Source organism: Oryzias latipes, chromosome 3 (assembly GCF_002234675.1).
Source record: "Oryzias latipes chromosome 3, ASM223467v1".
Classification (NCBI taxonomy): Eukaryota; Metazoa; Chordata; class Actinopteri; order Beloniformes; family Adrianichthyidae; genus Oryzias; species Oryzias latipes.
Genome location: NC_019861.2, coordinates 19,936,185 through 19,950,660, shown reverse-complemented (window position 1 = coordinate 19,950,660; position 14,476 = coordinate 19,936,185). Strand labels below are relative to the sequence as shown.

General features: G+C 36.1%; 1 protein-coding gene across 5 annotated transcripts in view; it reads left to right on the top strand.

The window, feature by feature from the left end:
- The window catches only part of sbf2 (SET binding factor 2), an 89,020-nt gene that overhangs the window by 17,271 nt on the left and 57,273 nt on the right, over positions 1–14,476 (top strand). For 4 of the 5 annotated variants that reach the window (XM_023953462.1, XM_023953459.1, XM_023953463.1 and 1 more), the window contains exon 2: positions 4,013–4,101. In XM_023953462.1, coding sequence (XP_023809230.1) covers positions 4,013–4,101 — 89 coding nt within the window. The remainder of the gene's footprint in view (positions 1–4,012; positions 4,102–14,476) is intronic. The other variant, XM_023953461.1, reaches the window with a different exon arrangement.

Genomic DNA, 14,476 nt, shown 5'->3' with positions numbered 1-14,476 from the left:
ATGTCCATTTCTTTGTGGTTGTGTTTAATAAGCTTGTTTTTGGGCATAAAACTTGCCACAAACCTCAACCAGGAATTTGTGTGCATATTATCAGTTTATGAGTGGCTTTGACCACTTGTAAACTCTGTTTTCTTGTTTTTATTTGATGAAAAAAATTAAACATTTAAGATAAAACCTGCAACAATTCTCGCTTCTCTGTCTTGGTGAAACCCAGTGTTGTGCTGGAATGTTGGACAGCACTTATTAGAGCCTGCTTTCTCTGCAGTCTGTAAAACCTTTAAAAAGAAAAAAAAATTAAGTATGCAAGCTAATTTTTTTGAATAAGAAGCATTTTGGTTCTCCCCAACTGCGATCAGGCTAGATCTATCTGGAAAAAAGCCAGATTTTTTATATGTTTACATGCGTGCCATTGCCTCAGATAAGGTTGGTTCTTGTTATCTCAACAGCTTCTGTCAAAGATTTATTCTTAAACTTCATTTTAGATGTCATCCCCCCTTGTGTTCTTGCAGGCGGATGTTTTAATTAGTGTGCTTCTTTTTAGGCCTGGATTCTATTATCCTCGCTGATGGGGTTCTTTATAGTTGTCAGGGGGGGTTAGTGTTTGAAAGTGTTGCTTGTTTTAATGCAAGAGTGCAGCCGCGTGGAATGTAAGGAATTTTGTCATTTATTTTCATCTTTGGTTGAAAATTAGAAGTTGGAGAACTGAAGGCATGTGATTTCAATTAAGGGAGCTGTAAAGACCTGAAGACACGTAATGGTCAGACGGACTGGTGTCCTGTTTGCACCGTGCCGTGTCTGGACATGCTCAATTTAACTATTCCTTATATCTAAAGCAGATATAAGCAGCGTCTCTATATTTCAGAATTGTGGATGACTGGACAAATCCTAATGCGTAGACTTTGTATCAATATTTCTGTCAGTATCTTCTGTCTTTTGCATTTTAGTTTGCTGTTCCATCATCTTGGAAGTCCCTGCCTTTGTTTGTCTTTCCTAATACATTTGCAGATTTATTCAAACTGTTATGAGAAGTTCGCCTACAACGTTAGTCAAGATTTTTTAAAGTCAAATTTAAAGACGTCTTTTAAGATTCTTTTACATTACTTCTTCTCTCTGTGTCTGTATTTGTTTGTAAGGACCTGATTCTGTCTAAAATGTGACTGACCGTTTCGAAAGTCTTAAAATGCGACAGAGCAACAAAAAACGTGTTGTTTGCTCCTAGTTTACCACATCTCTGTACTTCCCAATTAAGGGTAAGGTAGCACATGAACATCTGTTTTGTTCAAAATTCAACACCTGCATTTTGATGTGGTGGTTGTTGCTTCACTGTTGCCTCACAGCAAGGTGATCAAAACAGTTTGACTGCTTTTGACGCAATTTATTTCCTGCATGTTCTCCCTCATTGGTAGGGCTTCACCAACCCCCTCCGTTGATTACTTGTTCATGTAAAGTCAATTCAGAAAATGAGGAAGTTGCAGACATGTTTTTATTATTAGGTTTTGCATTATTGGGTTTCTGTTGACTGAACACGTTCTCCTCAGCTAAATTTGACACCTGTGTTACTAGCCATATGCTAGCACTGTGAACAAAAAAAGAACTGTTTTAAGAAACAACAAATTTAAAGTCCCACTCAAATCATCTTTTTTGATCTATTGTAAAAGTGTTCCCAATGATTTTTTAAACTATTATTATGCCATTAAGCTGTGTTGTTTTCTACACTAGAACATAGTTTCAGCAGAGCAGCAGTAGTTCATCAGACATGTAATTGTGGGCGGGACAGTTGGCGCAGAGTAATCCAGTCCAATTTCCCACCATGATTTTGTTTACACTCTTTCCTGCTTGCTTAGAGCCCTTCACAACCCAAAGCTAATTTTACCAGTGTAACAAAACTGGTGAGAAATATTGAAACTATCCAGTCATACAATTTTGAGTCAGATGCCAGCTCAGATGAGGAAAACACAGACATTAATATATCTATTTGCCTACAAGTGGATGCCTACAAGTGGATGCATCAGAATGTAGCGAATATATATATATATATATATATATATATATATATATATATATATATATATATATATATATATATATATCATGAGAAAAAATGCTACAAGATGTACATTTTCCCAACCCCCCTACATCCCCTGAAACAAATCCTGACTTCTTTCTTCTCGCATCACCATACTGGAACTAACAGCGACAGCAGCCGCCTTACCTTTGTTGTAAGAAAAATCCTAGCTTACATAAAAAGCCAGTGCATGCACTGGAACTAATTATGTACAATACTTGTCAGGTTCTGTTAATGGTTTCTCAGTTTGAATGCCAAAGTGCACCTGATATTTATTCACGTTATATTTTACAGTCTGCTAAAATATACTCAATTTCCAAGCTCACGAAGGCCAGTGCAAACCTTTTTTTAAGATCTAAAAAAGATATGCTAGCGTTGTTATTTTATCGATTTCTCGTACAGTGTTGTGACTGTGTAGTGTTTTTACAGCAACCCTTGTTGACTTTTAGGCTCTTTAGAACTTCAAATGAAATCCAGAACACTTGAAACGTTTAACATAGGAGATAATTGAGAGAATAAAAACAAAGCACACATTTTGCCATAACATTGAGGAACCAGTTTGGGTTTTTTATCAATTGCACAAACACAATATAACCAGAGGCATCTATTAATCCATATGACTTAAATGAATTGCAAAATGTGAGCCACATGTATTTCATTTTTATTAATTACTCTTAGCTGAAGATCATTTTCCTCATGTACATTTATAGAACGTTTATCCGAGCCGCCAAACAACAAGAAAAGTTAAGAACAAAATTTAAGATGAAAGTACATGGTTTACATCATATGTTTAGATTGTGTCCATATTGTTAAATGAATGTGCTGCTTTTGGCACAATAATTGAAGTGCATTTTTTCCTTGTAGCATAATACTTATTTAGATTTCAAGATTACTTAGTAAGAATGTTTTTGGTACAAACTGGCCCCTAAATGAACATTATGTTTGCATTAATGTCAGCATGAATAATTACTTTTCATTTAAGTTGAGGAGTTTTGGGAGCCGCAGTCATTTAGAGTGTAAAGGCAAACCTACAGTATACAGGAGGGATGAAAGTTCTAGATGGAAGCCTTGGATGCTTGTAAACTTTTGGTTTATAACTTTAGGAATATAGAATATCTCTCTCAGAACTCAGTTTTTTGATGATTTTGCCTTTAAACCAAGTCAAGGTAAATGTACTGTTAGCATCAGCTATTGGGATTGTCATTATTTTTGAATTCATCATCATATTCCAACCATTTTTGATTATTTTACTTGTTAATTTTTGTAAGTTTACTCCACTTGTGTGAAATACAGTTGTATGCTCTATCAGCAAAGTGGTAAATTCTAGATTTAGCTTTTTACACTACCCTTTTATAACCTAAAATAACCCAATTTTCCGAACACAATAACTTGAGTTACTTTGAAATCATTTGCCTTGTCTCTATATTGGATTGTAATCTTAACCAAAATAAAAGCTAATTAGGAAAAGCCTACAGGATGCAGCTTCTTAGAAGACTGGTAGGCTGTTCCTATATAGGCTTCCTGCTCAAATGTTAGGTTTTTGTTTTTTCAATATGAAAGTCTTTAAACATAATAGTTTCATTTTACTTTTTACACAAAGCAAATGGTCTATTAATTAGTAGTAACTTACAAGAGACCACACAAATATGAAACTATTAAAAATATACAATAACTTTGTTCATAGTCTTAAGCATTAATATTTAGCTCTTAAAAAGCAAAATATAAAAAACGAAGGGAACTGGACATGTTTGTAGAACCCTTTTCATAATGCTGAGAGCTGTAATTCTCCACAAAATGTAATGCTTAATGTTTTAATATCAAGGGTTCTTTATTGATTACAAATGAATACTAATTTTTGAAAAGTTAAAATGTTTTATTAAATGTAACTTTCGGTACATGTTACCTTGCTATAAAGTCTTTAATGGTAAAATGGGGTCTTTTTATCAGCAGGTTCAGGAGAAGGATGTGGAAAGATTATTCAGCGGTTCCCCAAGAAAGACTGGGAGGGTACAGCCTTTCCCCAGGGTGTGGAAATGGTGAGTATCTGCAAAATGTGAATCAAAGAGATAAAAAAAATCCTCAATGGCACAAGGATGGTCCATGTTGTAAATGTAATCACACCCTAAAACGGTGTTGGGGCTTCCAGAGAGGGCAACAACTATTGATCTGTTTTTCTTAAGGACTTGTTGCTTTGTTTTTGTCTTAGATAGGCATCTTATAACAATTTATATGTTCATATTTTGCCGTATCAAAAGCTGGCAATAGAGTAAATCAGTATTTTCTATGATATGGACTAGGGCTGCACGATATGAGGAAAACTTGCGATATGCGATATTAGTGATCAATATTGCGATAACGATAAATTTGCGGTAAATAAACAAATAGAAAAATAAACAAAAACATCATTCCCATTTCATTGCAACAGTTTAAAAATTATACTCCAAATGACCCTCATCGACATGGGGGACAAACGTCAGGGTGGCTAACCCTGGTCCTCAAGAGCCTCAACCCTGTCTGTTTTCCAATTCTCCCTAGACTGCTCGATAATGATAACCAAAATCAGGTGTGTTCAGTCAATCAGGATGTGAAATCACTTGAGTCAGCCAATCAACAGCAAGCTGGTTAAGGAGAGCTGGAAAACAGGCAGGGTTGAGGCTCTTCAGGACCAGGGTTAACATAATAGGCCTCCATCTGATTGGTCAACAATGGGAAGGCGTCCATCTGATTGGTCAAAGCATAAAGGGATTTATTTGATTCGTTAAATGCTTCAAGCTGCTAGAAGATTGTTTTAACACATTTTGGGTTTGCGATTTATTGCGATATTCGCCGTCTTTTCCGATATGCATATTGCAGAGCTGGATATTGCGATAACGATAAATTTGCGGTATATTGTGCAGGCCTAATATGGACATCTCTTATGTAGCCCACTTTGGCTCTTGGTGGTATGAGCCGATGTACCTTGATCTCAAGAGTTCACCTCAAATGTCTTTGGAGGTTGTTCTGGGCATGTTGCCATTACTATAATCTGTCTCCCAAAGTTGTCCTCTGGTTTCCTCTGTCAGCAACATCCAGAGAGGTTGTTCACAGTTCAGTAGACCCTAAACTTCTGAATATGTCCAACTGTTAGTCACAGGAACTCTTGACTACTTAGAGATGGTCTGGTGGTCTTTTAACATAATGAAAACATCTGTTCAAAATTATTTTTGTTAGGTTCAATTCATTTAGACCATTTTAGGTTTTACTTTTTATTCATGGACAGTTTTGTCCATGTCTGTCTGATTGGTTTAACCTTTTTTGAGTAACAAAAAAGGGGTTTAAGGAGTCCAAAGATTCCTCTAACCACAAGTCAACATCTTCACTTTTTCAAGTCAAAGACAGACACTACTTTGCCTGTAAGCGTATTTGTATAGCTGTATTTACGAGGCTGTTTAGGCCAAATGAGGCCATTATTCTGGCATAAACAGACATATTGTGAGTGAGCAGTTAAGATGGCATGCAGACGTCTTCCTGTTCGACTCTCTTGAGTCTGCGTGTGGCCTTGAAGAATGTTTCAGTTTGTCTAAATGCTTAAAGGTGGGTAGTGGCATATAAGTGCTGAGTAATGCTGAAAAGTGTAGCTCTTTTCAGAGGTGATGCATTTAAACTATGTTGAAGGAAGTCATCAAAATGTAAAAATGAAAGAATGTTGTTGAGTTATTTCAGGGGATGGAAGTCTTTGGATCAAATGAACAGCAGTAATCCATTTAAAAAAAAAACTCTTCCAAACCGCAGAAAGTGTATTAAAACGCATCATGGTTGTTTTGCTCTAAATATAGAATCACAGTGACATTTAGCTAAATCAATTAGTTTAGAGTTTCCAGATGTGTATGAGGTCCATTGCCTAATATTCTGTGTTGAAGCCACAGAGTTCTTTTAAGTGGATACATTCACTTTGGGGCCTATTTTTGGAAGTTGTTACAGATTTGCTGAAGCTTTATGATTATATATATGTTATAGGTGTAAGGTGTGCAGGTGAACACCTGCAGTAATTATCTATTAACGCTTAAATATATTACCGGTAAAAGTCTTTGTGTGCTGATATTATGAAATGATCATATTTCATCCCTTTTGAGTTTGTTTGTTTGTTTGTTTATATATTTAAGTGACAAGTATGTGATAGACAAAATGTGACCAAAGTTTCTGAGGTAATCTGTTATGTAATCTTGTGGAAGCATATTTCTTTAGAGGAGTATTGAAAAATCCACACCCATATGGAATTTGGGGTATCGGTTTCGATAATGGGATTGAAACTTTTGGAGAGATACCCATCCCAAAGAAAAAAATTACAAAAAAATCTTGAAACTCATTTTCAGACATCCTTTGTCAGATAAAGTGCCCAAAGGAGTAAGCAAAGTAAGCGAAGACAGGAAAGAGGAGGTCGCTCCAGAAATGTTTCTTACTACGTGGTGTGCGACAAATGCTGGTGAGGGGCCAAATGACTCAAATTCCAACTTTGAAGCTTTAATGATGATACACCATAGTGTTTAACAGACCCACTAAGCAATTTGCATTTTGGCTCCATTTTGGCCTGGTATGTAAGCCATTATTATTTGCAGATTTTCCCTACTCCATGCAAAAGAAAACGACTCTTTTCAAGCACATCTGTACAAAACAGTGGATCGAGCTGAGCACGAAAAGCATTTTGCGGTCACAACAGGCCCCCAGCAAACTAAATAACCACAGATGAGGAATGCACCAAGAAAAAGCGTTTACAACTTGCGCTCGGAAAAATGTGTTTCTAATCTTTTCGGGCAAGTGATGATGATAGGAACCAGCTAAAAAATCTCATCTGTTGTGGATGAGCCAGGTCTGTAGATGGAGGTCATCACTTTGTGCACCTAGTAAATTTTAGTCACCTTGCTCCGTAGCATCAGGGCTTGCACTGTATATGTTAAGAAGTTTTGAGGGAAGTTCCATGGTGCAGCAATGTGGAAAGCTTTTACTGTTTTCATTCAAACACAACCTGCTAAAATGTTGTTTATTCACTCCTACAGGTTTTTTTTAATAGACCCACAATGTCGTTTTTTTTAGGAAGCAAGTTTACATAAGATACTTTTTATGAAACAAGTGAGGCTAAATTTGAATAGAGACATTGTGTGCTCTCACTTTTTGTCCCGGTATCACATGAAAACAGATGAAAGCTGTTTTAAATCCTTTAAAACTTGAAACCTCTTCTGCTTCAACACTAAACACGAGAATAACATAATTTTATTGGGGTGTAACGATTAATCGACTTAATCAATCGATTTATATCCCTATGATCTAAATAGATTGGTCTGTCTAAGGGCAAGTTGTTAATCATATTGACCCTCACATTATAATATCATTTAAAAATGACATAAATTGATTATAATAAGGCACTGTAGGTTTATTTTAATGTAACGTAAAAACGGCCAAGTGCCATCACAGCGGACATCACACGTGACGGCGGTAAAAATTTGATCAGGACATTATTCCAGTCCAATGCGTGGAAACACTTTGAGTCGTTTTTGAAGAGTCAGCTCTAGAGTTTGTCTGTCTAGTTTCTTTGCCAATGTCTTTTCATTTGATTTCTTTGTGAGATGCATGTAATGCAGCAGTGAAATTGATGTTGACTTTAACTCAGACAATGTCCCTATTAAACAGACCGACTAGGACCTATTTTGTCTGGAGTTAAACTCCACAAGCTTTACATGTGGTTGTTGATAGCATTACTGTGAGCTACTGAGTTACACCAAGTCTCTGGCTTTAAACATTCAGAAGATTTCACCAATTACATTTTTTTTTATTTAGTAAAAATAAATTGCATTAGAAAATACTTTTTTAAAAATGATAATAATTTTGATTGTACAACACAATTATGTTGAATGCTTAAGGTCTTACATTACCTAAATATATTGAAATAATGGTGACACCTCCTTTTCCTCAGTTATTTGTCACTAAGTTTCAGATTAGATTAGTTTGCAGTCCTTAGTGGATTTTAAACTCATCAATGTTCTTGTAATATTGCAGCTCAAGAAAGCTTGGAATTCAATTGTTTTTATTTATATTTTTATATTTGTAAAGCACTGTGTCATTTGGTTAATATGTTCCTCCAGCTTTTTCAGTGTGATGTGATAACACAGTTATAGGGTTTCATAGAACAAATCCTCTGCCATTCTGTAATATGTAAATAGACATTATTTTACAAATGTAAGAGTTTTTAAGGTTGTTTGGGTTGCTCTGGTCTGTTGAAGCTGTTGTAAGATGTTATTCAGACACTGGTGCTGTAACAAGTATGGGAAAGCAGCAAATATGCATGTCCAAAGTGCTTGTCCAAAAGGACAGATGGGCAAAATAAGACACCCAGCTGCAATTTTATTTTAGTCCTGTATTAAATTTATCTGGTTATGTAGATTTTAAATGAGAAACTCACTTTACTGTCCATCACAATCAAATAACAAAGTGGATAATTTCCTATATGAAATATTTAGAGGGTTGTCTATTAATATTAAATTTAGCTGAAAAAAATACTCGTATTAAGCTGGTGTAGTTAATGAAATATACTTTTAGTTTAGAGAATTTGAAAATACGATATGAAGTGTTTTCTAAATTGAAAAAAAGGGTTCTCTGGCTGCATAAAAATGCTGATCATTATAAATTGGCATTCATGTGACAACGATCATCAATAGGTTGCATTTCTTTCTAGAGGTGTTGCACGAAGAGGGATGTGGAAACAGTTGCAGCCATGAGGTCAAACGCATTCCAGAGCACAACAGGGTTCAGTGTTGAACACAGGGGTCAAACCATTACATGTACCCTGCAGACAATGTTCTGTCAACAGATTCATTCCTGCTGTCTCCTCTTAGAGCCCTAACTCCCGGCAGGAAAACAAAATGCCTTCTCTGAGATAGAGGTTTTGTTTGATTGCGTGTAAAGAACCAATGTTTCTCTCTTGAAAAGTTGTTCTTTTGCGCACCATATGAGTCTAGAACTTAACCTCTGTTTCCTCAAAAATAAGGAACCATCCTGGCACTTAAAAAAAAATGCCAGCGTTATGATTTTTCCGTTTAGAAGGAATGATACAAGGTTACATGAGAGCTTGGTTGCCTAGTCTGCTTTGTTTGTCCACCGTAAAAGCTCTTGATACAGATCAATCCAGCAAACCACATAAAAACACATGTACATCTGTTAAATTTTGACATTCACAGGGGTTAGGGGACCAGAGACACTGCGAAATATGCTTGATCCGCAAATAAAATAATTATTTTTTTAAATTCAGAGCAATAGACTGTAACGCAGCATACTTCATAACGCACATTAGAAGTGTCACTCTGTCACAGTTTCCCGTGCTTCCTCCTTCACCAGTTAAGTCCGAGAGGTCCTGCCGTGCGATTTGAGCGTCAGGCGTGGCGCTTCAGTCCTGCAGCAGGGTGTTTTGACTGTCGTTTCTACCCGGAAGAGGCCGCGTTCATCCATCAGTCGTTCATACAAATGATGATTATTGTCCGCAATTATCTTCTTCAGCGTATCAGGATATTCTCCAGCCATTTCTGAGTCAGCTGATACAGGGGCACAAACTTCGGTTATAGCGATTCAGGAACCGGTGGAACCAGCTCTTGGAGGCAGATGGGCCGGCGTGCTCTTCATTTTCTCAGAAATTCGTGCAGCACCACCCTCTGACGCAAAAGTCTCATACATGTGTCCTGAGTTGTCTAAGCTTTTGTGATGAGCCGGAGGAGTGACGTAAGAAATAAAATCTGGGAAAAGGTGGAACTGCGAATATTGAAACACGAATAAGCAGAGGAACATTGTATTGGTAATCAAAGAACTGATTGGTTTCCTTCCTTGGGTTTGTTCCCACTGACTGCTTGAAACTTGATATAGGGATAATGCTGCCTCCAACAAAAGCAATTGTTGGAACTGCGGGATTTATCCAGGTGGTTTGGTCCAGTTTAGTCTTTGATTTGCTTCTAAAAAGGCTGTGTGAGAAAACAAAGCAAACCAAATAAAGGTGTGAAAAATGATCAGTATTTCTCCCCTGTTGACATTTAGCTTGTGGGATTATCTTGGTGTCAAAGCAAAGCCTAGAAGAAAAAACACAATCAATCTACTACCGTTTTTAAGAGACCTTGCACTTGTAAGACATTTAACAAGCATGACGATCAGCATTGTTAACTTTCAGCAGCTTGGTTTGGTCAGTTTTTAGGCTAAGTGCTTAACAAAAGGCTATAATGAAATAATGTGTCTTTATTGTGTCATGACGTGTCGTGACTCAAATGACTTGACGTGTTGCATTGCACGTCGATCTTATAGTGTTTGTTAAACTGTCAGAGAAGAACTAAATACTGCATTCCGAGTCACAGGAAGCTGCTCCAGTCTGGGAGAGAATGTGTTTGACAGGAAGATCCACATGTGAGTAATGTGAGTAATTGGTGCTTTATGTACCAGTAATGCTAAACATAGCAGGAAATATAGCCAGAGATGTCAAGCAAGCTGGATTTTCCCAACTAATCAGGAAAAAGAAAGGTGTATAATAAAATAAAGCCATTTCATTAGAATAATTTTATAAAATGCATATAAAATATATATACATACAAAGTTGAAATAATAATAAAAGGCCAAGTTTCCTTTAGTTAATTTAATATTTATCAAGAACATTTGCAGTTTTAGACAGAAAAGGGTGGAAAATATGAATATTAATTCTCTAAGAATACGTCTCAAAACTGATGTTTAACAACAATATTGCTAGTAAAAAAACAAAAACAAAAGAAAACTGCAGTGCCCACAGAAAATATAGAAATGTTTATTTCACAATAAATGTTTCCAATTTGGAAATTTTATAAGGTGAAGCCAAAAATGTGGAACTCTGTTCAAGAAACACTTTTCTCCATTCTCCTGGTCCTACTAAGACCCACACATACAGTTTTGTTATCTATGTGCAATAATACTTTGAAACAATATTGTTTCAGTTCAAATTTGGGTCATTTTGTGAAAAATAATTTTGTAAAACGACAAAAATAGTGTCTTATCAGATTTGTTCCTAAACATTTAGATAGTCGTATTTGTTTGTCAAACTAAAACGCAGTATTAAGAGTCAAATAGTTGAAAAATAGACACTGTTTTGGTTTTTGGCTTATCAAGGGCAGAAGTAAGACCAAGGTTTGTATTCAGAACTCTTTGGCTGACGTCCACACAAAGCCCTGGAGGAAGCACCTGTTCCATAGCAGTTAGACACATGACAGCCATTGTGCTCATATGCAACTTCAAGACAAAGCTGTTTACTTTGCGCTGTGATGCATCACTGAATACTTCTCAGAAATATGTTCTGATGTGTTGCTCTTCCTACTTTTAGGCCAAATACAACATTTGTTGGTCAAGCTGCTTTGTTGCTTTTAAAATGGTTGAAAAAAGTGTAACAACAAAAAAGAAGTCAAAAATTGCTAATTAAACTAAAAAGGATGTGTTCGCTAATACAAGCGCAACTTTTAATGCCTTCTTTAGCTCGATAATGTGAAGATTAAAAAAAAGAAAATCTGAGTTGTATTTGAATAAGCTAAAACGACTAGATTTAAAGTTTAAAATTTTGATTATAATCATGTACATTTAATTGTTATTAAAGTTTGAAATAGCTGAAATAATCGGAAAACAATAACGAAATAAAAAAAAGACATTCAAAATTCACTGAATAAAGGTGTATTACTACTTTTTAAAAAAAAGCATAATAATGCCTTAACAATGCTAAATTGGCTTGTAGTTGCTGTTGGCTATCAAGTTTAGTGCTAAAAGCTAAATGAGACAAACACAGTCCAAAACTGCTCAAAAAAGTATACAATTATAAGTAATACCCAAACATTAAACTGAATTGCATCATTTTCAAATACCAAACAGGTAAAATATTATTTTAAAAGGTTTCAATAAAAAAAAAATCCTTCATAGTTCTCTTTGTAGACTAGATATCTAGATCTTTTGGAATACAAAAGAACAAACAGCAGAACTGGTTGAAGGGGACTTGTGACGTTTTCTAATACGTCACAAGAAGAAAACCGCAGACATTTTTAATGTGGAAGGCAGTTAGCTTTTTCCGTTTGTAGGCAAGAAAGAGGTTTGAATTGGAGTTTTCTGTATTTTCTTTTTAAATTTATTGTGCGACTTTTTCTACTTTTTGTGGGGGTACTTCAGGATTAACATTAACCATACTTACCTCTTTTTTTCCACCAGCAAATACAATCTCAGTTCTACTCTGAGCTTCTTGCCTTTCTTTATTCCTGTCAACAAGCAAGTAAAAAAGGAAAAACGTTTACCAGGCAGAATAGAAGATGTACGACAAGAGGCAGAGTTATGAACACATCTCTGATATCTGACTCATCTATTGAATATGTGTAGAATAGAGCACTTGTGTTCTGCAGATGTTGCTTTCGTAGTAAAAACATAAGCAGTATTTTCAGAATTATTACCCACAGCAGGATTAATGTCATTGTAATTCTCAGTATTAAGGTTTTTATGGAAGCTGCACAGGTGCTTTGATTGTTCTTAGACACACCTTTTCAGTCATTAACTCAGTTTGTCCTGAGGGATGTTCATGACCAGACTGTTGGCAGCCAACTTTCCTCAAGCTTTAACACCACATAACTATACAGCACTTTGGTTAACTTCAGCTGCCTTTTAATGTATTTTATAGAACCTACTGTATGACTTGGCTGGACGGAAAACACCTAAATTGCTTTATATTTTTGCCTCTAAAACTTCACTAAAATTGAATCTGACATTTCTTTGTCTTCGCTAACATTTGTCACAGGGTTTCCGTATTTAAGAATATTTAAAAATCAAAATATTAAATTAATTTTGAACAATTTGAGACATGGATCTTTGTTGGATATTTAGATGTGTTTACATGCCCACTGATATGCTCACTGTAGATTCAAAGGAATACATAACTACAAGACACTGTTGTGCTTTTGTGATTAGCTTGGTCAGAAAAAAGGTCATATTTGGAATACGATTCAGGGAATATTCTTGCTTGTTAAAACCTTATGTGCAACAGCACGCATTCGAATATGTACAAAAGGTTGTCAGCCGACTAGTTTTGCCGAAAGATTGCATCTGTGAACTTTTATTCAAACCCTTCTTGGACATAAATGGCACGCTAACAAGCCCTCGTGGCTCCACATGTCATTTTGAGAGAGTGCTGTTATTAAATTCCATCTTGGAATAACTCAAAACATGATGCAACAAAGGACAAATGAGACAATTGTCATTTCCCTAGACGGGGAAGTTGTTGCTGGAAAAGTATGTGCTGCGTCCTGGCGTCATCCTCCACGGATGGAGTGTTATTCAAAGTATGTCTTTAATCTCATGAACAGCAATATTTCAGATGGTACATCACATGTAAGCACATTATAGCTAATATTTTCCATCACATGACCTTTATTTTTGGAATGTGACGATGTTAACACAATCAGTGTGTTGGAATGGGTGGATTTAACATGGATTTCAAAATAGAAAATTTTAGACTTTTGTTTTTCTTCATCTACACATCTTATGTGGTAAAGTGAGCACATGTTTTTAATTCAATCTCTGTTTTGGAGTAAAGTGTTTGCCCCAAAGTGGGAAAGTAACTCTTACTGAGGTGTGTTTTTGAGATCTACAAAGTGCAGGTGAACTGCAGATTTTAAAGAAAAAAAATAACCTTTATTTTTCTGTAGGCAAATTAACCACAAAATTGTGTAGCAGGTTCTTTTTTGGTGTTACATGTCCTCCACATATGACTTTCATGAAGCTTTCAATTTTGCATACTGTGCTGTTAGCAATTTTCTAGATAATTCTCCACTGCCAGACTAGACTTATATGTTTATATATTTATTTTCCTCCACAGTTGCCCTTCATCATGGTTATTCCAAAAAAATCCTTTAAATGAACCACATGTGTGAGATGTTGCATAACAGACCTACAAAGGAAGCCAAAGCTCTTGGTGGCAGTGGTGGAGCAGACAAAAGGAATAAGTGAGCAAGAGGGGATGTGATGGCTCTGAGCTAAACTGCATTGTATCAAATATCAAATCTCTGCAGACATTGAAAATGATTTAGGTAATGGTGCTAGAAGGGTCGTGTTGATGACAGTGTCTTGTAAAAACTGTGCCAAGGAGCCGGGGTTGAGAGCTGCAAGTTTGGCATGGTACCTAGCCAAACTGCATAGCACGGGCTGAAACCTGTTTGCGTTGCCTGCCGGTAAAGTTGAAGTGCTGTGCAGCTAACATGTCGTTGACCTTCTCACCTCTGGCCAGTCTATCTCCTCCTCCCAAACACCTTGTGCCTCACTTTCCGTCATTGTATTGTCTTCCTGACTTGTGACTTTTCCTCATCAATGGGAAAAGAACAAGGCGAGAGGAAGATGGAATTTTACTTGAAACATTTG